The 27,898-nt window shown below is 27.5% G+C and overlaps 1 protein-coding gene across 1 annotated transcript in view; it reads right to left on the bottom strand.

Annotated features, from left to right (window-relative positions):
- LOC117171263 (growth hormone secretagogue receptor type 1) overlaps nucleotides 1-27,898 on the bottom strand; it is a 222,307-nt gene that overhangs the window by 87,443 nt on the left and 106,966 nt on the right. Inside the window, exons 4-5 of the mRNA XM_033358395.1 lie at nucleotides 6,635-6,743; nucleotides 2,410-2,481 (exon numbers count right to left, since the gene is read on the bottom strand). Coding sequence (XP_033214286.1) covers nucleotides 2,410-2,481; nucleotides 6,635-6,743 — 181 coding nt within the window. The remainder of the gene's footprint in view (nucleotides 1-2,409; nucleotides 2,482-6,634; nucleotides 6,744-27,898) is intronic.

Here is a 27,898-nt window from a genome sequence, read left to right as displayed (position 1 = left end):
TAAAATGATGCATAATCTTCAATTGTAAACAGTAAAAATAACAGCGTTAATTTTTTTTTTGGTTGGAATTTTCATAATTTTTTACATTTGTAAGATATGCTGTCACCATACTGTCAAACCCAAATTTTCTTGAACCAACAGAACTTTTTTTTAGGATACACATGAAAATTTTGTTAAATTAAACAATTTTCTGTTGATATAAAAAAATATTTGATTGACTCAACAAAATTTTCTCGTTGGGTCAACCAAATATATATACCAAAATTTTTGGTTCAAAATACGAAAAAATGTAACTGGGTCATCTAAATATTTTTTTGTTCATGTGATAACCACATTCTATGGTTGAGCCAATAAAAATTTGCCTAAATTAACTGAAATAAATCATGTTATTTATGTGTTATATGCGCCTTTTTTATTCAATTAATCGACACTTAAAAACAATTTTAGTTAAAAAGAACAATATATCAGTTTACCTAAATTGAAAAACGTAATCCTAACAAGACATAGAAACAGCACAAAATTATTATTATTATTCAGTTTCGAAAATTATTTTTTTTGCATCACCCTAAATTATGCATGCACAAGAAGTTAAAAATTTTAAGATCATTATTAATTTTTTTTGTTCACTAAGATAAAGAACATTTTTTATGTGTTTCATGGGCCATTTTATCCTATTATGTTCCGAAAATAATTTTTTTTGATTCACCATAAATTGTACATGCATAAGAAGTTTAAAATTGTAAAATTATTATTAACTATGTATATTAACTGAAAGAAGGAGAGTTTAGTAATGTATTACATGCGCCATTTTCATCAAATTATTCAACATTTAAAAACGATTTTTATTAAAAGAACAAGACATTAGTTTACCCAAGTGGAAAACATAATCCTAATAGCACATAGAAACAGCACACGATTATTATTATAATTATTATTCAGTTTTAAAAATCATCTTTTTTTGCATAACCCTAAATTGAGGAGTTCTGGACAAGAAGGCGACAGGCGCTCGAGAACGAGTAAAAGTATTGTCCAGGCTGTGACGTCAGGTATCAAAAGTGAAATTCGAAATTTCAAAAAACCAAAAATACTCGTATAGTTAGATAGCTCTTGAAAAATGAACCTGAGTCTCCATTTGCAGTTTTTCTCTCGGGCTACAAATTTTCCAGTAAATAAATAAAAACTGACATTTTTTTAAAATGAAAAAACCATGTTTCTACACATTCAAATCGCTGTAAGTAATTCGTTTATCAACTAATTAACAAATTTCTTTTTTAATTTTATTCGTAACATTCTGTCGGAGGCGACAGTGTCCAAAAAGGGTCAAAAGTTAATTACTAAGGTTTTTTTTTAATCAGAATGAAAAACCACGTTTTTAGACTTTCACATTAGAAAATTGAGCGAGGAAGTTTGAACTACGACAAACTTCAAGCGAACGAATTTTCCGCCAATGTATTAGCCAATTTTTTTGAAAATCTCAATTCGATATGATTTTTAGTTCCATAATTAGAGCGAGTTTATTACGACCTCGCGACGCGACACCACATGATTTTTCAGGGGACGCCGCCGGAACGCTGACTAGTGCGAGCGAGTGGACAAAACAAAGGATGGGCAAGGACGATGTTTCAGGCTTCAGGCGGCGTCCCCTGAAAAATCCTGTGGTTTCGCGTCGCGAGTTCGTAATAAACTCGCTGTAATTAGGGCACTAAAAGTCAAATCGAATTGCGATTTTCCAAAAAGTTGCCCAATACATTGGCGGAAAATTCGTTCGCTTGAAGTTTGTCGTAGCTCAAACTTCCTCGCTCACTTTTTCAATTTGAAAGTCTAAAAACGTGATTTTTCATTCGGATTAAAAAAAAACATGAATTTAAAAAATGTCAGTTTTTATTTATTCATTGGAAAATTTGCAGCCCGAGAGAAAGACTGCAAATGGAGACTCAGGTTCATTTTTCAAGAGCTATCTAACTATATTTTTGGTTTTTTCAAATTTCGAATTTCACTTTTGATACCTGACGTCACATCCTGAACAATACTTTAACTCGTTCTCGAGCGCCTGTCGCCTTCTTGTCCAGAACTCCTCAATTGTACATACATGAGAAGCTTAAAATTGTAAGATTATTATTAATTTTTGATATTCACTGAAATAAAGAGCATTTGGTGATATTTTGCAGGGGCCATATATTTTTTAAATAGGTCAAAAAGGCTTTCAGACGATCCATTCTAGAATGAGTCTTCTATTAGAGAAAAGCATTATACCACAATAGGCGAAAAGCAAATGAAGCTTTGTGTGCAAACAAGCGAATTGCAGGTGCTGGCAAATAAATTCATGAGCTGGCAAATTGACATTCGTCTCTGTCAACTTTGAAGCATCTATAATAGAGAGTTTCTAGTCTGGAAGATGTATGCTCTTACCTTGTGCAAACGGCTGCAGTTATCCAAGCCAGAAGACATAAGCAGGTGGCTCTTGCTTTTGTACAAACGTACCTAGAAAGCATATTTAATTTTTATTTTTATAAAAATACTTTTTATTTTTTTTTAAATTTGGATTTTCTTTTATTAATAACTCAGAGTGGCTACCAATCCGCGAGAAAGCCGCGACTGAAATATTATACCTGTACATTTTGCGCCTTTCATAATTCATCTTTTTGAATGAAAATTTATTTCCTTGGTCAGAAATGAAAATATTTTGTTCAATTTTTTGTTGTTTTTTTCTTGTTTGGAAAATTTATGTATTTTGTTAAAAATTTATGTTTTATTGCTAAAAAATGTATCCTGGTTTAAAATTGATCTTTTTTGTTTAAAATTAATCTCTTTGGTTGAATATGAGCCATTTCATTCAAAATTCGTTTTTTGTTTTAAAAATTAAAATTTCTAACAGTGAATAAAAATATTCTATTCATAGTTGATTCCTATTTTATTGAAAATTTCTGTATTTTGTTAATAATTCCACTTTTCTGTAGAAAATTCATGTATTTGTTAAAAATTCATATTTTTGGATACAAATTTATTTTTTAAGTTGAAAATTTATCTCCTTGATTAAAAGAATAACTATTATGTTGAAAATTCATACATTCAGTTAAAAATTCATAAATATTTTGTAAAGAATGATCTTTTTGGAGTAAAAATAATCTCTTCGGTTTAAAATTGAACTATTTGACTGAAAATTAGTTGTTTTTTTGTTAAAAATTTAATTTATTTAACTTTTTGTAGAAAATGAATGTTCTGGAAAGAAAATTCTACTATTTGTTGAAAAATTAATTTTTTTAGGTAAAGATTTATAATTGAAGTTGAATGTTAATGTCTTTGTGTAGAAGTTTAATCATTGTGTTGAAAATTCATGTCTTTTGTTAAAAATGATTTTTTTTGTAGAAAATTAATCTATTTGTTTGAAAATTGAGCCATTTTATTGAAAATCCATTTTTTTTGTTAAAAATTAAATTTTTTAACTGTTTAACTATTTTTTTGTTTAACCTAAAGTTTTTTTTAAACTGTTCTATTTTTTGTCAAACATTTATCGATTTTAATTTAAAATTCATGTATTTTGTTAGAAACTCCACTTTTTTGTAAATAGTTATTCTTCTTGTTTTAAAATTCCTCTTTGTGTTAAAAAATTAACCTCTTTGATTTAATTTCGAGCCATTCTGTTAAAATTCGTCATTTATTTCTCAAAAATTAAATTTCTATTTCATTTATGGTTGAATCGTTTTTTGATTGAAAATTTTAGTATTTTTTTAATTTGACTTTTTGTAGAAAATTGATCATCTTGGTAGAAAATTAAATTATTTGTTGAAAAAATGTATCATTGTTGAAAATTTCTCTTTTTGGCTTGATTGAAAATTCATGTATTTTGTTCAAAATTTCGAATTTTTTGTAAAAAGTTAATCTTTTCAGAACAAAATTAATCTATTTTTTGGAGAATTCATCTACTTTCGAAATTTTTTTTTGTGTTTTGAACATTCATCAGTTAAATTGAAGATTCAACTCTTTCGTTAATAGTATTTTTTTAAAGATACATCCCGTAAATGGAAAATAAATTGTTCTTTTTAATTACATTTTTTAACTTGAAATATAACCTTTTAATTTTTCATTGATATTTATAGTATTTAATTGTAAATTCATGTATTTTTATAAATATTCATCTATTTGGTTCGAAAATTCATCTTGATGGAAAATTGATCTTTCTGGTTGAAAATTCACCTCTTTGTTTAAAACAAGGTTTTTTCCTATTATTTGCCCTGATTTTTCTCCCTTCATTTTCATAACTTCCCCTGGTTTCCCTAATTCCCCTCCGTTATTTCGGTTCGCTTTCCCTACTACCCACCACTCACTTCCCCTCACTTGTAATACTTTCCCTCCACGCATATCGTTTCACTTACCCTATCCCAATTCCTCACTTCTTCTCACTTTTCCTGCTATCGTTTTCTTTATTCCTCTTAATTCCGTTATTTTTTATTTTTCCTACTTTACCTTATTTTCCTCCCCTCACTGCTTCTCACTTCCCCTACTTCTCGTTCCCTCATTTCTTCTCAATATCGCTGTTTTTCATATCCTCTACTTCAACTACTTCTTCTCGCCTCACTTACACTACTACTCCTCTTCTCATTTTTCTTTAGTTAATCTACACCGTTCCTTCACTTCTTCTAAATTTCCCTACTTCTCGTTTCCTTATTTACTCACAACTGCAATACTGCTCATTTCCCCTACTTCACATACTTCTCTCACTTTAGCTAATTCTTCTCTCCTCAATTTTCTTCACTTCCTCTACCACGTTTCGTCACTTGTTCTCACTTCCCTCACTTCTCGTTCCCTCATCTCCTCTCAATTGAGCTATTGCTCATTTCTTCTACTTTATCTGTTTCTCCTCCCCCCACTTTTCCTACTTTTCGATCCTTTACTTTTCCTTAATTAAGCTAATTCTCATTTCCCCTATGTCCCTACTTCTCCCCTCACTTTCCTTAATTATCCTTTTCGCTTTTTACTTTACTTCGTCAACCCTGTTCCCTCAATTCTTCTCACTTTTCTTACTCCTTGTTCCCTTATTTCTTCCAATGGAGCAACTTCTCGTGTCTCCTACATCACCTTCATATCGTCATCAGACTTCCCCTACTCCTCCTTTTCTCTTTCCCTCTCAATTCCGCTACTTCTCATTTCTTATACTTCAAATACTTCTCCTCCCCGCAGTTCCTGTAATTTTCCACTAATTTTCATTTCCTTATTTCCTCACAATTCTGCTGATCATTTCTCCTGCTGTAGCTATTTCTCTTCCTTCTACTTACATTACTTCTTCTCGCCTTATTTTCTTTCACTTCATCAATCCCTTTCCCTCACTTATTTTAACTTCCCCTACTTCTCGTTTCCTCATTTCCTCTCAATTTTGCTTCTCCTTATTTCGTCTACTAGACGTACTTCTCCTCCCTTAAGTTTCCCTACTTCTCGTTCCCTTATTTCCTCCAATTCCACTACTGTTCATTTCTTCTACATTTCCTAATTTTCCTCCCTTCAATTATCTTACTTCTCCTCTCCTTATTTCCTTTCACTTTCTCGACCCCGTTTCTTCATTTTTTTCTCTTTCTCTACTTCTTCTTCCCTTATTTTCTTTGAATTCCGCTACTACTTGTTTAATACACTTCACCTAATTCACCTACATCTCCTTCTCTTACTTCCCCTGCTTCCGGTTCTCTCATTTCCTCTCAATTTGGCTACTTCTCATTTTTTCTACTACAACTACTTCTTCTTTCCTCATTTCCCCTACTTCTCGTTCCCTTATTCCCTCTCAATTTCGCTACTACTTATATTCTCTTTTTCACCTAATTCTCTTTAGTCCCCCTACTCATCGTTCCCTCATTCCTTCTTAATTTTGCTTAACCTTGTTACCTTTATTTTCACTTACTTCTTCTTTTCTTAGTTCCCTTCACTTCCTCGACCGCTATACCTCACTTCTTCTCCCCCCCCCCTACTTCTCGTTTCCTCACTTTCTCTCAATTCCGATACTCTTCATTTCCTTCCCTTCACCTTCTTATTCCCATATTACTTCCCCTGCTTCTTGTTGCCCTATTTCCTCTCAATTCCACTAACCTTCATTTCCTCTACTACACCTGCTTCTCCTCCCCTCAGTTCCCTTATTTCTTGTTTCCTAATTTTCTCTCAATTTCGTTACTTCTCATTCACCATACTTCGCCTACTTCTGCTTTTCTTAATTCCCCTAATTCTTCTCCTCTCATTTCCTGTCACTTCTCGTAGCTCACTCTCTCTCCTTCCCTTCCTCCGCTTTCCCTTATCATTCGCCACTATTCATAATTCTCCTTCCCTATTTTCCTCCAAGTTCGCCTACTTTCTTTCTCATAATTTCAGCTTACTTCCCCTCCTTGTAAGAAAAGTACGGTGGACAGACGGATACGCGATTAAAAGTACAAGGGTTTCTGCTTAGGCCTACGAAACGCTAAAAAATGCTGTTCCCGCAAAGCGAGTTTATTTTTTCTAACCAGAATGAAATTACGAATTTTAACCGGAAAAATGGGAGAAACCGTATTAACATTTACTAAGAAATAAAAAAGCGACTCTCTTTCTAGAATATAGAAACGTAACTGGGAATAGTATGGACCACGCAAGAAATTTAGATCTGAAAAGGAAAGCTTACCCTGCTCTTAGAGGTTCACAAATGGCATAGTAACGTTCGAAACTGATGGCCAATATCGTCAAGACTGAGGCGTGGGCTACTGTTAATTCCACAAATGGTACAGCTTTGCCTAAAACAGAGAGAAAAATAACCATTTAGCAACTTTAATCAATTTTATATCGGCAATTGATTTTTAATAACAGAGATCAAAGTGGTTTTTCACAAAAAAATATCTGCGTGATAAAAAAAAGAGTAAATTCAACAGTTTGATAAGAAACTAAAAAATGTAATTAACTGCAAAATAAACCATTTTTTTACTTTACGTTATTTTTAAGTTAAAAAATAAAGTTAATATAATAACAAAATGTTCTTCCATAATATATACGTATCTAAAATAATAGAAAAAAAAGGCAAGAACAATATTTTTGATAATTGATTATAGTTTTTATCTTAACTTTAGTATTAATATATGATATTTTGTATGATGCATAAAAAATCGAGCTACTGCTCGATTATTTATTATTTTTTCTGACTAACGATACTTGTTTAACCTAAAGATGATAAGAATTTTATGTTTAACTATTGAAGTCAAATTATTTAATTTTAAAATGATTGATTTTCAGTTTAAAAAGTTAAAATGCGTTATTTTTGTTAAAATATGGTAAATATTCTTCAAAGTATTCTGATTATTTATAAATAATAGAAATTTTAAACGAAAGATTCTTAACAACAAAGGATTCTTCTTTATTAATCTTCAACTCTTAAACCCCTATAAATAGAATTTATTTTGAGTTTTGAGAGCACTTTCTATTGATGAGATGCTTTATAGCATTTCCTGCAAAAGTAATAAAAATTTTTGTTACACGATAATTTTGTTACAATAAAAATTCTTATTCCCCTTCTATAATACGATATGACTAAAATGCCACAGGGAACTTTTATATGAGAGAATCTAAATCTTCTGGTTGCAACTGTAAATCGAAAAATACGTAATTAGGGATACTATCAGTTAAAAGAACCTTTTTAATAAACAAACTTAGCTGTCAACTAAAGACAAGAATTTCTGATAAAACAATTGCATTTAAACTAAATAGTTTCAAGTGAAAATAAAGAATTCAAAACAAAAATAATTAAACTTTTAACACTATAGTTCAAATAAATCTGCAAAGATAAAATTGCAAACAAAACAGTTAAATTTTTAATCAAAAGAGATGAATTCTAAACCAAAAATACAATAGATGATTTTTAAATTAGAGAATTAACTTGGTTAATTAATGTTCGACAAAACAGGTGAATTTACAAACAAATAGTTGGACATTCCATCAAAAAGTCACGCAGTTTTAAAGAAAGTTAAATTTTTAAACAAATAGTTGTCTTTTGGATCTACAAAGATGAACTTGCAAACAAATGTTCGTATTTTTGAAAAAAATTAAACTTAGATAAAAAACAGTTGCATTTTCAACGAAATAATTCAATTTTTTCAATTAACGAGAATTAATTTCTACAAAAAATGTTTTTCAGTTTTTAACGAAATAGTGAAATTTTGAAGAAAATAATTAAATTTTCCAGCAAATAGTTACATTTTCAAATAAAGAAATATAAATTAATTTTCAACGAAAGTTTTGTATTTAGAATTTAATAGTTGAACCTTTCATCAAAAATGAAGATTTTGAAAGAAAAATAGTTAAATTGTTAACCCAATCGCAGAATTTTCAATATACAAAGATGAATTTGCAACCAAATGATCGAATTTTTAAAGAAAAGAAAATGAAACTTCAACCATAAACAGTTAAATTTTGAAAGAAATAATGGGATTTTTTTTAATTAACAAGAATTCATTTTTACCCAAAAAATATTACTTTCTAACAAAATAGTGAAATTTAAAAAAAAACATATAAATTTACGAGCAAATAGTTGAATTTAAAAAAAAAAAGTAAATTGGGATTAATTTTTAACCAAAGAGTTGCATTTACAAGCAAATAGTTGAACTTTCAAGAAAAAATAAGCAATTTAAAGAAAAATAGTGACACTTTTAATCAAATCGTTAAATTTTCAATCGGCAGAGATGAATTTTCAACTAAATGGTCGAAATAAAAAAATTAAACCTCAACCAAAAACAATTGCATTTTGAACGATTTTAGATTTTGAATGACTGGAATTTTCAAGAAAAAAGTCAATTTTAACCAAAAATGATAAATTTTCAATCCGAAAGGACGAACTTGCAACAAAACAGTTGAATTTGAGAACAAAAGTATAACGTTTTAACCAAGTTGTTGCATTTTCAAAGAAATAATTTAGTTTTTTTGAGTAAAGAAAATTAATTTTTTAATACCTCGATTTTCCAATTAAAAAAGTAGAAATTAATTTGCATCCAAAGAGTTGTATTAACAACCAAACAGTTGGACCTTTAAGCAAAAATTAAGAATTTTAAAGAAAAACACTGAAGTTTTTAAATAGCTGAATTTTCCATCTACACAAATGAATTTGCAACTGCATAAATAATAGAATTTTTAAACACTAAATTAAACTTGAAAAAAAACAGGTTTGTTTTAAACAAATGAATTCAATTTTCAAACTATAAGGACGACTTTTTTAGATGACAGTCGAATTAAAAAAAAAAACTAACTTTTAACCAAAAATAATCACATTTATAATCCAGAAGGACGAATTTTCAACAAAACTGTTGAATTTTTAACCACAAATATGACGTTTTAACAAAATAATTGAATTTTCCAAAAAATAATTTAACTTTTTTAATTAAAGAGAATTAATTTTTTAATAGTTGGATTTTCCAATTAAAAAAGCAGAAATTAATTTTCATCCAAAGAGTTGTATTAACAACCAAATAGTTAAACCTTTCAGCAAAAGTTAAAAATTGTGAAAAAAACAGTAAAGTTTTTAACTAAATTGTTTGCTTTTCCATCTACAAAAGGAATTTGTAACTACATAAATGGTCGAATTTTTAAACAGTAAATTAAACTTCAACCAATAATAGCTGCATTTTCTAAACGACAGTTGAATTCAAAAAATTTTAACCAAAAAAGAAAAAAATTTAGTCCAAAAGGACGAAGTTTTAACAAAACAGTACAATTTTCAACCACAAAATATGACGTTTTAACAAAATATTTGAATTTTCAACGAAATAGTTGCAAAAATATAATAGGATTCTTCCAATAAAAGAGGTTTGGATTTTCTTAATGGGTACTAATAATTCAGTTCGTAATACTGCAAAAAAATGAGAAAGGGAAGAAAAGGGAAATGTATTGAAAACAGGGGAAAAAGAGAAATTTATTAAAAAGGGGGAGAAGTGGGTAATAAATAAGAGTGTGGTGTGTAAAATTATTATTTCCAATTTTCTTTTCTCTTTTCTTTCACAGGAAGTCAGATTCGAAGTCTCTCAATAGTATCATTTTCATGCATCTTTACCATATATTGAGCCAATAGATTGCCGTGGCGTTTGATTTTTCACATACAAGCGTTTCTGATCAAAGCTTTCACTTCCATATTTGAGCCACTTTGCTTGAAATTTAGGAAATTTAAATTAGATTAAAATCAAATTAAAAATCCTATTTCACTTCCAAATAATCAAGGTAATGTGCAGAACTCCTGAAAACAAAACCAAGAATCCAAGGACCGAATTTGGACAACCGCCTGAAAATGTTCCTATTTTAATTTTAAAAAAGATACAGATTTTCCCAAAAAACAAATTTTTTTAACATCAACGAAACCACGTTCCTCTTCCTGATACCTGAGAATAAAGACATAATTGATTCGCAGGTATTAGGGACAAAGCAACGTGGTTTCGTTGCTGTTCCGACCTGCTCAAATTTGTATTGCTTTGATAAGGGTGTTGTATGAGTGCCGAAATGTGGTGATTATTTTTTACAAATATTTTTCGTTGTAATTTAATAATAGTAAAAATAAAAAAGAAGAGGAAGGGGATTTGGTTTGTTGCTTTTTAATTTTTCTTTTCTCGTTTTTATGTTTCGTCCAAAAGAAGGATTTTTTAAATTTCTTTTTCAGGAAAATGTTAATCTTTTTCAAATTAAAATAGGAACATTTTGTAGTGGTTGTCGAAATTTATTCGTTGGATTCTTTGTTTTCCGCATCTATAGGTGAATTACAGGAACCCGTTAATTAAAACTTATAAGGGCTTCCACCAGAAATTGCTGAATAAGCTGCGTTAAATGGGCTGGCGCTATTCACTTATCAAATAGTTTACGCAGTTGCTTAAACTTCTAATCACGTACGCTTCGCATTTCAGGATGACGGTCTCCTTCAATGCGATAACACGGATTCCCATTCAGCGCACCTCATTCAGAAATTTTGAGTGAAAAAAGGCCTTACACACATTTGTACAAAGGTTAACAGAAAAATATTTTGATTTTTTAAAATATTTACAGAAAAATTGTAATGGAAGTACGTAAGGTGTTTTTCCCATAAAGTCTCTCGATAGCCTTATGCAAATGGTTTTATCCGATTGGATCTGTCGCCGAGGATTCAAATTAATAGTCTAACTCCGGTCTATACGCACGTCTACAGATTAACTAGTCCCATTGTTAATCAGAAATAATTAAAGAATACTCTTCAAAACAAAACCCTTCAAAATTCATTCCACCTTTTTTAAAACTGCACTGTACCAATAATAATTAGTGCACCACGCTTGAGAGGTTAAAAGTTAAAGAAAATTGAATAATTTCAAAGTTTAAGCGTTTACATATTTAACTCAGAGAAAAGTTTATTTGATCAAACTTTCCATCTTTCTCTACGTCTTTTTTGTATTTAAAGTGACTTCAAGTTTTTAGGCAGAAATCAGAAAGTATAGTGACAAATTAGATTCATTTTCGAAAAAAAGTTTCCAATTTTTTAATCTTATATTTTCAAAGTATTAAAAATTAAGTGTGATGTTAATTTTAACTATTATTCTTTAGTTTGCGAATTATAAACAAAGAAGAAAATGTAAAAAATTTTTATTGGGCTAATTATTTTTGGTTGAATAGTCTACTAATATATTCTTAGCTGAAAATTAATCTTTTTTGGTTAAAAATTTTATTATTTGGTTTAATATTTCATTATTTTGATTAAAATGCAACAAATTGGTTAAAAAGTCATTTTTTTAGTTGAAAATTGAAATCAACCTTATTATTGCAAATTCAATCATTTGTTTGAAATTTTAATTATTTTAATCAAAATTTGACAACTTCATTAGATATGTATCCTTTTTGGTTGCAAATTCAACTATTTTGTTGAAAATTTATCTTTTAAATTGAAAATTCAACTGTTTTGATCGAAAATTCCCCTACTGGTTGCAAATTCAACTGTTTGGTACAAAAATCAACTTTTTTGTAGAAAATTCACAGGTTTGCTTGACATTTTTTTTTAAATTAAAAACATTTTTTCTTGGATGAAAATTCAACTCTTTTGTAAATTAACTATTTTTGTTGCAAATTATACAATTAAAAATTAAGTAATTTTGATGCTTCATGTTCGAAATTTCTTTGATTTACAAGATTTACAATTAACAAACTTGACTATTGATTTTCAAAATTATTTAAATTTAAGCATTATCGTTCATATACCTCTAAAATTGAAGATTTTTTGTTGTTGAAAACTCACAATTAAACTTAACGACAGTTTTAAGATTTCCAAGGATAAATTCTGTAATTTTAATGCTTTCAATTCGCAAAATTGAGAGTAGAAAACTTGACTTTGGATCTCTCAAATCACCCAAATTTAAGAACTGATATTTATACCTCCTTAGAGCAGAAGTGTTTTAATTTTGAAAATTTAAAATTAGAAAGATGCTATTTTAGAGATGTAGAAATAAAAATCCGAAAAGTTTGATGCTTTATAATCGATATTTCTTCCATTTGGAATTTAAAACTTGAATTTTTATTTTCAAAATCACCAAAACTTAAGGATTTTGATTTATACATCTTTAAAATTAATTTGCAAAAAATTAAAAATATTTAAAAAAATTCTAAATATATGTAAAATTATTCAAATCTTTGTAAAATCTTGAGGAAACCTTTGCGACATACCTGTGCAGAAATTTACCCATGTTGCCCTATTTGAAAATGGGGTCTGATGAGGCCCTTATCAGTATATCTAGTCTAGAAAAAACTGATGGGTGCCCGGTCAGGTTCTAGTGCAGAATTCCATGCTTCGTATAGGTATGGCAAATCTATATGTGTATAATGGGGCCCCTACCAGAGAACTCCTAAAATCTTATGTTGCCTAAAATATAATTTTGAGGCTTTTGAATGTTTCAGTATGCAAAAATAATGTTTTTATGAGTATATAAACTCGTTATTCTCGGAAAATTGATTGAGGACACTAATGAATATTTTCTTCGGAGCTAGGTCAATATTTTTTAGTTAGATTTAAAGGATGTATGTCAAGTACAGCTGGACAGTGATTTTTTTAAAGGAAAAAATCTAAGTCCCATCTTTATGAAAAATTGTAAATGTTTAGAAAAAATTACATTTTAAGCTTAGATTTCAATGCTCATAAGAAGTAAATGTTCTGTCACTGTCAAAAGTTGTAAAGTAATATACAATGGGAAAAAAATGAATATTATACAAAGAAAAGTTACAATCAATTAAATTTATTAAATTAAAAATGATTTTATTGTTATTCATGTTAACAGTTTGTATATTTTACATTTAAATAATGTCGTATGATAATAAATATTTAATTAGAAAAATAGATTTTAAGATTTGGTGTTTTAGCTTTTTTAAGCTGTAGGTTATGAGGATTGCTTTTTCATCGAGTTTCAACTTTTCGGTTAAGCGCAGTGATTAGGAGTCCCGACTGTTAGTCAACAGATTTAGGTATAGATATGTAGGTTCGATACCCCGTAGCGTTAGAAATTTTATTTGTAATATAATGTTTAAGAATGAAATATATGTATTCACTCTAAACAGGACCATTAATATTTAAAGTAAAAATACTCGCAATTAATTAATATTTATTTATTAAATACCTTTTTTGTCATATCGTTATAGTATAGCAGTAGTGGGTGTTAAAATCACCCAAACTTTTTTTGATGAAATTTCAATTTTTGAAAATATAAATGATATTCGGATCTTATACAGTCGTATGATGATGAACGAATAAAAGTACTGGCTGCCAGTAACGTGACAGTACCCTGTAGGAGTCCCCCAGGGGCCCTTCTCGTTACGTTCCAGATGGGGCTCGGCTAGTTTTCCACGCTAGAACCCGAATAGAGATAACGGAAACTAGTCAGGGCCCCACTAGAGTCCTTTCGAAATTTCTGCACGGGTATTTGAATTCCTTGAGAAATATTGAAAATCTTTAGGAAATAATTGAAATCCTTGTACATCTTTGCGAAATATTTGAAATATTTTGTTGAATATTTGGTAATATTTGCAAAATTTTTCGAATCATTGGGAAATAATTTAAATATTCGTAAAATCGTGAAAATCTTTGTCAAATCTTTTAAATCTGTCAGAAATCTTCCGCATATGGACAGATTGGAAAATAATTGAGCGCATTCCAGCTGAAATACGTATCTTTTTTTGGCGGCGCTTGTTCCCTTTTCAGTTGGTATGAAATACTATTGCAGGTTTTGCGTTGTGAGAATTCCTATGCATGCAAGCAGTCATAAATACATTCCATAATGGCCTTTTGTATTTACTGCCATTGTTGTGAATCCGGACGAAAGAGAAGTGTCCCTGTAGCTATCAAAAAGAGATGGGAGGAACTGATTTACGGGAACAGACCCAGAGGTCCTTGTGACCTGAAGGCAAGAAGAACTTCGGAAACGTGAGCATTTCGCATTCTAACACATTAACTTTACTAGCTTGTTAATAATTTCTGACACATTACCATTTAAAAGTGACACGTTACCTTTACTTCGTTTAATGGATTTCAAGAGATGAGGGTAAAACTGAACAAATCCGAAAAGAATGTTGAAATATATGAATTTAGTCAAAAACTATAAAATTTTAAAGAAAAATCTATGATTGGTTGAAAAACACAATAAGAAAAAAAAATGTTTAAATTACATTTCTCTTGAAAAAATGGTCTTTTTCGCTCCGCAGGGAATCGAACCACAAAACTTCCGAATACCGATCGTGTGATTTTCCGTTAAGCTTCTAGAGAAAGAATAACTTTTCAGAAATACACGCATTATTTCGTCAGGTGTTAGGCATTTTAATTTTTCAAGAAACCTGTATTATCGTCAGAAAATAATACAACTTCTAAACATCTTTTCAGACTAGATGGAGCTATGAATTAAAAAAATGTTTAATTACACTTTTGCCAGAAAAATCTTTTTTAAGAAGATCTTTTTTCAGAAAAAATTTAATTTAAAAACATTTTTGATTCATATCTCCACCTAGTCTAAACAGACGTTACCATAAGAGTTTCTGTTATTCTCTTATGATAATACAGATCTCTAAAAAATTTAATTACGTCACACCTCGCAAAATAATGCGTGCATTTCTGAAAAAGGATTTTTCTCTCGATCCCTCTAATAGTTCAAGGGAAAAGCAGCCGAACGGCAAACAAAAGTTCTGTGGTTCGATTTACAGCGAAGCGAAGATCTTTCTTCAGAAAAAAATTTAATATAAAAGAAAGTTAATTCATCGCTCCATATAGTCTGAAAATACGTTACACATTTCTGTTATTCTCTGGTGATAATACTGATCTCTAAGAAAAATTTTTGGTTGAATCAAATTCTTTAGAGGGTGAAGCACATGTTTGTTTGATTTCAAGACATTTTTTTGTCCTAGTTTATTTGGTAATAAAAAAGACGGAACAGATACTACTCAAGATCGAGAGCTTACAGAAACCGGAAGCGAAAATAGATTTTCAGAATAGTATACACGAACGCATAGATAGGATGACTTGGGAGGCGCCAATACGCAAAAGACATACATGGTGCATGGACTATGCTCCGGGATATCATTGTGAGGAGTGCGCCTGAAGTGTGTGGTACTGCGGTTGTAGAGAGTGTGTGGTGATGTATGGTGGAATGCTGAAATTCGTGCAGCCACTAACGAAAAGAAGCAATCGTATCTCAAAAAGTTTTACAGACAGGCCTTATCGATAAGAAGGGAAATAGACTTGAAATTGATTATAGAGACAAAAATAGAAAATTAAAAAACAAGTCGAAGAAAGTAAAGATAAAATCTAAGCTGAAGATGAGAAGAAAATGCAAATCGATTTTGAAGGAAGCAAGAAACTGTTCTTGAAATTTGTGTTGATTATTCTGAAAGTAAGTTACAGAGTTATTTAAAATGAGAAATAGCAATGGAAACATGGCATGTTATACAGACAGCATTGAGAGACTTGTTCAAGTAATTATATACTTTCAAGTATTATTGCTAAATTTTGACATATAGAAATAATCTAGCTAATTTATGTTGTTAGTGTAAGGAAAATTAATTAATTTCTACCTAAATGAATTTTATTATGCCCTATTTACGGAGGTTCTAAATGTTTAAAATTAAAAATTAGAAAAATGAAAAAAGAAAGTTATAATTTTATAATATATCAATTATAAAACTAGAAATATATTTTTAAATTAAAATTTCGTTGATAGCTACAGATAATTAAATAGACCAAGTTTTACACAAACAAAATTTCTGTTTCATTAGTAAATTCTTCTTAATTTTCAATAATAAATTAAAATAGGAGTGCGTCACATTCGCCGCAGAATGGGGTCACTTGGCGCATGTGCACTAGGGTGATCCAAAAATGCGATAGAATTTTTTTCTTCCAATGTTCGTGCACATATTCTTATAATTTGTTTAAATCTATATAAAAATAAATGCATTAACAAACTTATATTTAAAAGTTTGGTAAGGCCCATGAAGCATAACACGTATTTCCCATAAGCAACAAAAAATACATTTTTATAAACTTATTTCAGAACAGCCATTATTAGGTGAAACGAGTTGAAAATCAATTTTTTTTTAAATCAGCTATAAAAAACAAATAAATAATCACTTTTTTATTATTAAACCCGTGATTATATTTTATAGGGTCCCAGAAAAATCCCATAAGTTAAAAATTAGATTTTTCGAGTTTTTGCGCTCATTATAAATTTTTTGCACTTCTTTCATATGAATTATTTCTAATACATGAGATTTTACTTTATACTGATAATTAGATGTTCAAATAAATTATTTCAACAATTTAGCACTATTTTTAGCAATTTCCTTTCAGAATTATACTATAAAGTTGCAGTTTTTTCTACAATTTTCTATTTTTGTTAGAATTTCAATTAGTGTGAGGTAATAATTATTTTAATTGTTTAAACAATTTATTATTTCATGTAATATTATATTTAAATACTATCAGAAGGATTCGGCTTCTTTTCTGAAATATTCAACTTTTTGTACACTTTGCGATTAGAGTGAGATAATAGTCAATACAAAATTTAGAAAATTAATCATTTATCCTCATTTTCATTAAAATTTTATTAAAATATTGCTAAAAAGTTGCAGGCTTCTCCTAAATTTTTTTGTAATTAATTCAAATTAATAGAAATAATTATTTAAACAATGTCTTATTATTTTCAATAATACTCACTTTTAATAATGCTACAAATTTACGTGTTTGTCTGAAATTTTCAACTTTTTTTATCACCCCCACATTTGATCAGAAAAATGACAAACTGCAATATTTAACCTCAAGAACTGGTCTCATACCTATTGAAGTAGTAACAATTTGTATAAATATATTTTGGTAGCATCCACATGTTACGTGACGCAATTTTTAGTGACTTTTCACTCACCCCTCCCTCTATATAGGATAAAAAGTGTACATTTTTTTACCCACAGTGGGACAACGAAATTTTTATGGGCCAATTCTGTCAAGGCCGTTTTGAAAAAAGTTTATTATTTTTCTATTAAATAAAAAATGTTAAAAAATAATAATTTTTTATAAGAGTACTGTTTTTCCGAGAAATGCTCGGATTCAATCCGAAATACCTAAAATCGATGAAGAGACTATTCACAAAAGATGTCCAATAACTCAGCAATTATTAAAAAATGTATTAAATTTGTTGCAAGCAAATAAGTGAGTTAAAATGGATTAATGGGAATCGGGCGGGATTTGCCAATTCATTCGCACTAAGTTTAAAAAATTGATAGATAAAACCGGATTTTAATGGAATTCCTAGAAGATTAAAAAAAACTGTTTTTTATTTTAAAAAGTAATTTTATGAACAATTATCCACATCAGGTATTTATAATGAAGAGACTAAAATTTTTCCTACTAAATCCGCAAAAAATTTTATGAAAATGTCTTATCAGACATATGCATCTAACAACAATTAATAATTGTTTAAAAAAATTTAATCAAAGCTACATTGTCTCGCTATTTTTGTAAGTAAAACTTTGGAGTGTTCCACCTAATGAAGTCTATGTAACTAATTTCTGGACCTTAATGGGGCCTATTTTATATTCAACAATTTTAATTGTTAATCACAATTTTTCACACCATTTTTTATCATCTCATGAATTTTTAAAGAAAAAATTTAATTTCTTTAAGCTATTATCAGCCTGTTATTTAGTAATAGCTCTTTGTTATCGATCGATGACAATTGATAGTTTGTTATAGAAACTAAATTAAGAAATGAATTGTTTGTCTCTTTGAAAAGGTATAAACTAATTTTTTTTTTAATATAATAAAGTGAAATTAACTAATTTCTAGACCTTCAAGGAATTTACATAAAAATAAACAATTTTCATTGTGAACAAGAATGGTTAAAATACATTTTTATCATTTAACACATTGTTAAAAAAAAAGATTCTTATTCAGTAATGCCTTCGTCTATTCATCTATGACAATTCATAATGTTGTATATATGCTTAATTAACAAATGCAGTAGTCGGTCATTTTTAAAGGTAAAAACTTGGGTCCTTCAACGCAACTAACGGTTAATAACTAATTTTTAAACTTTTTTTTAGACACCTGGAAAAATTGTAAGACACAATTACGAATGACAATAACAATTGTTCATGAATATTGAGGTTTCTGAAAAAAATTAATTAGTTAATAACAGTTGAGAAAACCAAGTATTTGTTAATTAAGTTTCTTTACAAAATTAGTAATTGTTATCACTTATCATAGCACAGAGGTATAATTAAATGACAGGTTGCCAATAATAAATATGTTTTTGAACAATTATTCCTAATAACTATAATTGTTTAATATTATGTAAGTTCCATAAAGTTTTAGAAATTTAGAATTTTTGACCAATTCAGTAGAGAAAACTTGATTTACTTATTATCAATACATGCTATCGACAATTTTGCATAAAATTTGTTTATAAAATAAAAAATCAATTTTTATTTTTTATGAAATCAATTTTAAAAGTGGCCTTGTCTTTTAGTTTTGTTAAATTTAGTGCGTTTTAATTAACGAGCCACTAAGAATCCCCATAAATCTCTTTTTACCCACTTATTTGTTTAAAAAATCAATTCTTCTTTAAACAATTGCTAATCTATTACATAACTTCTTTGGATTCCTACTCAATTGATTCTGGATACTTCGGATTGAATTCAGGTATTTTTCTAAAACCTGCACTCTTCTCGAAGATTTTTTTTCATTTTTGTTATGCAATACAAAAATAAATAGAAAAGCTTTTTTATAAATGGGCCATGAAAGATTTATGGGAATTTTAGTTGATTATTAAAAAAAAAATCAACTCGGCTGAGAAAGCGCTTCTGAATATTAATTGCTGATTAAATTTCAAAGAGGTCTGTCGAGGCCGATTAAATTTTGTATTATTATTGATAGGCTATTTAAGATGAAAAGTGAAAAGAAAAACCTATTTTTATATTTTCACTACTTATTTTGCTCTTTTTATTCATATTTTCCCATAAATATTTAAAATTAGTATGCGCTCTCCTTGAAAGAGAACTTTCCTTATAGATTAAATTTCTCAATTATTCAAATTATTATTAACGATTTAATGTATAAGACTAACATTTTCTCTACTTTTGATGTTTGCTTGCATTATTTATACTGATTTTGCCTTTGGATTACGCAAAGGTAATAATTATTCACGACCGTGACCTAAACGAAAACAATCATTATTATTATAAAAAACTGTTTTAAACAAACTTACCTATATCTATAATAATATATATAAATGTTGTTTTTTTCAATAATAAATTGTTCTGAACAAAATAACAGAATAGAAAAGATTATCATTTAGTTGAAGTGTACATAAATTAGTTAAATTTTAAACAAAACAAAAAATTTTAAACAAAATACATAAACATTTAAACGAATAGGCAGATCTTCAAATAAAAAGATAAATATTGAACCAAATAGCTTAATTTCAAACTCAAAAAGATAGCTTTACAAATTTAAATGAAACGGTTACATTTCCAATTTCAAAACTTAGGTTTACTAAAAAAAAGTTTTTTCAAGAAAGTAGTTACATTTTTAATCAAGGAAATGAATTTTCAAATAAATAATGAATCTCTAAACAAACATTGAATATCTAACAAAGCATTTCTACTTTTAATGAAATAGTTGAATTTTCCACAGGAAAATGCGTTTTTCAGCAAGAGAAATAGTTTTCTATTTAAAAATATGATTTTTAACAAGATACATGAATTTTCAACCAAAGAGTTGAATTTTCAAATAAATAGTTAAATTTTTAACATAAACAGTCAAATTTATATTAAGAAATGTAATTGTTTAGGTTTCAGGTGAAACCATCAATTTAAAAAAAAATTCAAACAAAACGATGAATTTTTAAGCAAGAAATATAATTTTCTCTCACAAAAGAAAATTTTCAACAAGATACATGAAATTTATTTAATTAATTAATTTTTAAATTAAAAAAATGAATTTGCAACCGAATGGTTGAATTTTCAACCAAGAATTATGAATTGTTAATAACAAAGATTAATTTTCTACCCCAAATAACGAATTTTCAACAAAAAGTTGTATTCTCAAACAAATATTTAAATTTTTAACTTAAAAATACAAATTTATAATAAAAAAAAGGAATAGTTTGAATCTCAGTTAAAAGAAAAATTAAATAAAGCAACTTTCAACTAAGAAGACGAATTTTCAAGCAACGAAAATTATTTTCCACCACAAAACAGAAACTTTTAACAAAATACATGAAATTTCAATATAATGGTATATTTTTTAATAAAACACATGAATTTTTAAATAAATAGCTAAATTTTCAACCTAAAGAGATCAATTTACAATAAATAATTAATTTTTTTAAAAATTTGTTTCTAATAAAAATAATTTTAATAAGCCAGAAAAAAGCGAATTACTATAAAGTGGTTGAACTTTTCACCAAGAAGTTAAATTTTTTGCCAAGAAAGATTTAAGTTTCAATAACAAATATTAATTTTCCAGCTTAAAACTACGCATTTTTAACAAATTAGTTGAACTTTATACCAGATAATAAAATTTAAATCTAAAAACGACATATTTTCAACACAAAATGGAATAGTTACATTTCCCCTTAAAAAACTCATATTCAAACAAAAAATACATGCGTTTTTACCAAATGGTTAATTTTTTACAAAAAAAATCATTTTCGAACCAAAAAGGACATCGCTTAATCTTAAGTTGAAAAAATTAATTTTTAAACAAAAAGATGAATTTTCAACTAAAATGATTAATCTTAAAAAAAAACCGATCCCACAAAGAAAATGAATTTGCGAACGAAAAAGACGAATTTTGAACATAAGAGTTGACTTTTGCAACCATGAAAGATTTTTCAATCAAGGAAGGAAAAAAATCAACCAAATTGTTGAATTTTCAACAAAAAAGTTAATTTTTTACGTAAATAGTTCATTTCTCTACAGAAAAAGAAGGATTTTCTGGATGGAAAAATATAGTTTCTATATTGAAAAATTCTATACAAGTAAACTTGTTGATAACAATAACAACTTTTGTTAAATATTAATTTCTGGTGTCACGATATAATTCTTGAGATCAATATAAACGATCCGGCAAAAAAGAAACATGCGTTTGTTAAAAATACGATATGCGTAAATTTGCTAATAACTAATGCTTATACAAAATGTAATTGTTGTTTAATACCAATATTTCTATATTAATATTCCATTCTTTAGAAAAGAGAAGAAGTGAATGCACTATAAGAAAAATGTTCTACTTTCAAAAATTCGAATTAAATGAATTTTTTTGCTAGAAAATTCACGTATTTTCTGCAAAAATTCTGTTAATTTTCAAACTGCAAATTGAATTATTCCATTTTTTGTAGAAAAATAATTTTTTCATCAACAAAAATTGTTGCTTAAAAATTTAACGATTTAGGTAAATTTTGAAGTTCTTATAAAAATTATTTTGTTGTTGATGATTCATCATTTTAGAAGAAATTTCATTTTTTGGTTATAAATCTATTTATTTTTTTAAACACACTTTTTGTTGTTGAAATAGTTGATTTTTTATTTACGCAGTTGAACTTCTAATTATAAAAGATCAGTTTTCAACAAAATATTTAGACTATCAAAAAAAAAGATGAATTTTCAACTAAAAATATGAATCTTAAAAAAAAAAGATTTTTTAACAAACTTGTTTAAAAGAATAAGTTTTTAAACAAAATAGATGAATCCTCATGCACTAAAGTATAATTTTAAACCAAACAATTGCATTTTTATCCATGAAAGATGAGATTTCTAATAAAAAACACAAATTTTCATGAAAAATATTTGAATTTTCATTTTAAAAAAATAGTTTGATTTTTCAAGATCAAAATATGAGTTTCAAACAGGATGTGAATTTTCTAAGAAGGTACTCGAATTTAATACAAAAAAGCTTTTAGTGGGCTTTTCATAAGCAAAATGTGACTTCTAAACTAAAAGTAGACTTGGTACGAAAATATTTAAATTTTCAACCCAGAAAGATTAATTTTCTACAAAGCAGTTGAGTTTTCACCTCAAAATGTTGACTTTTTGACAACATTTTTTAATTTTCATCTAAACAGTTTCATTTTTGTGTGAGAAAGATGAAATTTCTAATAAAATACATGAATTTTTTTGAATTAAAAAGACAGATTTTGGAAATATACTTGACTTTTCATTCAAAAAATATTTCAGTTAGCTCTTGAAAACCAAAATGTGAATTTTAAACCAAAAATAATTTTTCTACCAAAATACTTGAATATTTAATAAAAAAAGATGAATTTTCAACGAAATAGTTAATTTTTATCAAAAAAAGATGCAATTACTACTAACATAGATGCATTTTGAACACAAAAAGACGAATTTTCAACAAAATAGTGGAATTTTCAATTAAAAAGAATGAATTGTTAACAACATTTTTGAATTTTTAACTAAAAAGTTACGTTTGAACTCAACAAAGATGAAATTTCGACTAAATTAGATAAATTTTTAACCCAAAAAGACGAATTTTCAAAAAAGTTCAATTTTCTCCCAAAAAAGATTCTAGTTGGATTTTCAACACCAAAATAGGAATTTTGGAGCAAAAGTCATTTTTCAACGAAAATAGTTCAATTTTCAACCCGAAAAGATGAATTTTCAACAAAACAGTTGAACTTCCTACCAAAAAGGATGACGTTTTGATATAGTTTTTAAAGTTTTAATCAAATAGTTGCATTTTTGTCCAAAAAGATGCATTTCTACTAAGATGCATGAATTATGAACACAAAAAAGAGGTATTTTTAACCAAAAAATTGCATTTATATCCAAGAAAAACAAAATTTTCACAAAACAAGATCAATTTTCAATAAAAGATTTGAAGTTTGAACTAAAGAGAATGACTTTGACCAAGATTGTTGTATTTTCAAAGAAACACTTGTATTTCTATCCCAAAAGATGCATTTTCTACTAAATTACATGAATAATTTTTTAGTTAAAAAGACGGAAAAAAACTTAAATTTTCATGCAAAAAATATTTTTATTTTGATTGGTTCAGCTACGGAAATAAGCATCAGTCTGATTAGCGCAGTTGATGTGGGAATTAATATGGCTGCTAGTGATTGGAGTAAAACATAACCTATTTTCACGTTTCTTATTACAAATATCGTGTTTAAAAAATATGAGAAAGGTTCCATAAAAGTTTTCAAATCGTTTAGAATTTTACTAAAAACCAGAATTTCGAAAGTTTAGCAGTGTGAATACATTTTTTCCCCAGCTGTCTGTTAGATACTTCATTACTCAATAGAGTCACTGCAGAACCATAATCTGATTGGGTCAGCGGTTTACAGGATGTGTCGTTTCAAGGCCACAGAGTTCTTTGAATATGGTTTAGAATCTTTTTTTTCATAAGTGAAGTATCAATTTTTTTTTCAATGTGCTATAATTTTTCGAATTTTATGCAATATTTAATAAGTATATTATCTAAAATTCATGCAACCCCATATCCCAAAATTACCTACATGAATAAAGTACCCGCTCCTCTAACCGTAAAGAATCGTTAACAAATTTATCGACTCCCCCCCTCCCCCCCTGAGCTGTTACGTAATTTATGTACGAAACCTAATGTGGACGCGCCTTTTCTTTTTGTTGGCTTTTTCAACCTTGGATTGAATGCCTGAAGTATTGGCGCAGTTTTTATTGTATTTCCTGATCCGAAGGTTAAAGGGAATTGGATGGAAGTCTGTGGGACAAGGAGGTGCTGCGCGTAGCCACATTAAATGCTGGGACACGGTGTAGACTAAGAGCAGCGGTAATTCGTTGCAGGGGGTAGTCTATAGTAGTACGCTTACTCTTCGGGTTTTCCTCCTGCTAGCTCTCTTTTTCCAAGTCCTTCGAAACTCCATTCTTATATTCTTTTCTCTCACCTCCACACGGTCCCGCTGAAAAATGTTTAGGTTTAACAAAAATTCATAAAAAATCTGCCTGGATTACTTTTTTTTTACAATTCACAGATTAAGAAGCTGTTTAACTCGAAATCCTAGCTGCTTGGTTTTAAAAATGGCATTAAAGAGTAACTTTTCAATTATTTTAACATTTTTTCCTCATTTTGCTTATTGAGCCGTTTGATATTGGATTAGCTTTTGGTAAGTAAAATTAATAAAAATCGGCAATATTGTAATGATTTCTTACGTAAACTTCTCTGTTCTTTCCGAATCTGAAGACGGAATTTACCAATTTTACACTATTAAATTTATATTACTTAAAAACCACTCAAAAAGGTACTAAAATTTCGCTAATTGATAACTCTGTTTCATTTATATTTTTTGTCTGCTGAGAACTTTTGTGGTAGTTTTCCCAGAAGACATTTAGTACTTGGATGGTTGTAACTGATTACAAAATTGTTTTTTCGATACCCTACATTAAGCGTAGTCTTTATAAACGTCATTTTTTTAGTATATCATTATGTATGGTACTCGACAATAATTACGAGTATATTTGTTACTTTCAACAATATACTGGACTTTAAAAAAATACCAAAACATCATTATGAAATTATTTAGAGCTCATCTTAGTATCAAATTTTATTTAAAAATTATTATTTTGTAAAATTTTGGTAAAACATACGAAATTCTTAATTTTATTTTACAGACAAATTGAGATTCAAATAGTATGAAATAATTTTTTATGCTGATTCTAACATCATTTTTAACTTTTAACAATAGTTCATTATTTTGAATGACTCAGTATCAAATAAAATTTGATATTAAGAGCACAAAATAATTTCTTAATAATGTTTTAATATTTTTTCAAAGTACAGTATATTGTTGAAAGTAACAAATAGACTCGCAATACCAGAAAAATTCCCTGCATAGAAAAATATAACTAAAAAAGAGTTTTCACTTAACGAAATTTTTGTATCTTTTTTTAGTGTTTTTTAAGTGACATAATTTTAGAAGTGCAAAATTCTGAAATTTCGACTCCATATTTGGATGGAGCAGATAATTTTACGTAAGAAGTCATTATAATATTGCCAATTTTTCATAATTTTACTTACCAAAAGCCAATTCAATATGAAGCTACTAAATGAGCTAAATGTGGAAAAAATGTTAAAATAAAAAAAAGTTACTCTTTAGTGACATTTTTAAAACCGAGCAGCTAGGATATCGAGTTAAACATTTTTTTAATCTGTGAATTGTTAGAAAGAAAATAATTTAGGAAGATTTTTTCAGCATTTTTGTTCAACCTATACATTTCAAGGATGGTGGCACAAGAATTCAATTTTTAAAATTATATAATTATTATTATTATTATTATTATATCATTAATCCATTTACTTTTCGGGGTTTTGATTATTTAGCGATGTACTATCGTATAAATGTAAATAATTGTTTAATGATTTTTATTTTGTTAAAAGAGTATCGGATCTGAAATTGTTTTAAAAATGTTAGGTAATAATTTTTGAATCATTTAGCGATGTATTTTGATTTTCTGCTTTAAAAAATGGCCGCGAAATGCGTATCTGAGTTACATTTTTTAGATAATATTTGAAAGTTTCAAAGTTTGCAAGTTTATTGATAAATCATATTTTAAGAAATAAAGGTCCCAGTTAAAAAATATAAAGTAAAAGTTATTTAAAAATTTCAATGCAATACATGTTTAATGGTTTTTATAATGTGAACTAAGTATTAAATAAAATGCAATTTTTAAATTTATAGGTAATAATGATTTAATGCATTTAGCAATGTATTTTGACACGCTTCTATTTTTCTATTAAAATATTTTTTTTTGATATGTGCGAAAGTTTATAATTAAATAATATTACATGAAATGAAACTTTAAATTTAAAAATAACAAGTAAAAATTATTTAAACATTTCAAAGCAAGAATTCAAAATTACTACATTTTTTATTTTGAACTGAGTGACAAGTCAGAATATAATTTTTTAAATGATAGGCAGTTATGTTTTAATTATTAAGCGATGTAGTTTGATGCACTAATTTACAAAAATGACCGCCAAATGGTATGTGCATAAGTTTCAGTGACTTAGCAATGTATTTTTATACGCTGCTATTTTTCTAATAAAGTCTATATTTTTTATTCATGTAAAAGTTCATCATCATATTTAAAAAAATAAAAGTTCAAATAAAAAAAATGAAAATCATTTAAACATTTCCATGAATTACGTGTTAAATGATATTTATATTGTGAACTGAGTGCTAGATCGAAATTTAATTTTTTAATTATAGTTAGTGATGTTTGAATGATTGAGCGATGTATTTTAATGCATTGATTCACAAACATATTCCCGTAATGAGTATTTTAATTTAATTTTATAATTCATATGTAAATATATTTTGAATGATTTCGCCAAATATTTTGATACGCTATTATTTTTCAATTAAAATCTGTATTTTTTAATTAGCTTGAAAGTTTATGGATAAATCATATATAAGAAATAAAAGTTCCAGTTAAAAAATATTAAGTAAAAATAATTTAAACATTTAAATGCATTAAGTGTTTAAAGATTTTTATATTGTGAACTGAGTGCTAAATCAAAATATAAATTTTTTTAATTATAGTTAATAATGTTTCAATGATTTAGTATAGGAATTCAATTTTCAAATGTATGTGTACATATTTTTTAATTAATTAGCAATGTATTTGAATACGCTGTTACTTTTTTTAAGATCTTTATTTTTTAAATTCGTGTAAAAGTTCATGAATACATCATATTTAAAATAAATAACAGTTGGAGTTAAAAAATATAAACCAAAAATTGTTAGAACATTTAAATAAATAACATGTTTAATGATTTTTATATAGTGAACTGAATGCCAGATCGGAGTATAATATAAAAAATTATTGCTAAAAATAGGTAATTTAGGTAACATAGATAATAAAATTATAGTTTATATTTTAATGATTAATCATCATATTTTGATGAGTTTTTTTTATAAATATGGTAATGATGTATCATTTGCGTTTGAGGTATCGTAATTTATTTTTTGGGTATCTTTATGTCTATATTTGCATCACTACGCCGCCCCCATTATTGATATTCCGTTAGGGAAAACAGGGAAATTTTTCTTCGATAAAAGGGGATTTTTTTTTTATTTAGCATCATCAATCACACAAAAAGCGCGCGTTTAGTTTCTCGATTCGATGGGCAAAATAATTGTAAATACAAAATGATAATTTAAAATAAATATTTATTTTCTAGGTTTATTTTTTTTAAGGTTATATGTATTCATATATTTTTCTAAGAATCTGGAGAAAATTGAACAAGTTTGTTGACAATTTAAAAAATACTTTGAATAAATTCAAAGTTATTATTGTTTTTTATTTTTATTTATTTTATTATTATATATATTATATATTTATTTTATTTATTATTTTTTTATTTTATTTTATTTTATTATTCTAA

Source organism: Belonocnema kinseyi, chromosome 4 (assembly GCF_010883055.1).
Source record: "Belonocnema kinseyi isolate 2016_QV_RU_SX_M_011 chromosome 4, B_treatae_v1, whole genome shotgun sequence".
Classification (NCBI taxonomy): domain Eukaryota; kingdom Metazoa; phylum Arthropoda; class Insecta; order Hymenoptera; family Cynipidae; genus Belonocnema; species Belonocnema kinseyi.
This window is presented reverse-complemented; position numbering and strand designations above follow the sequence as displayed.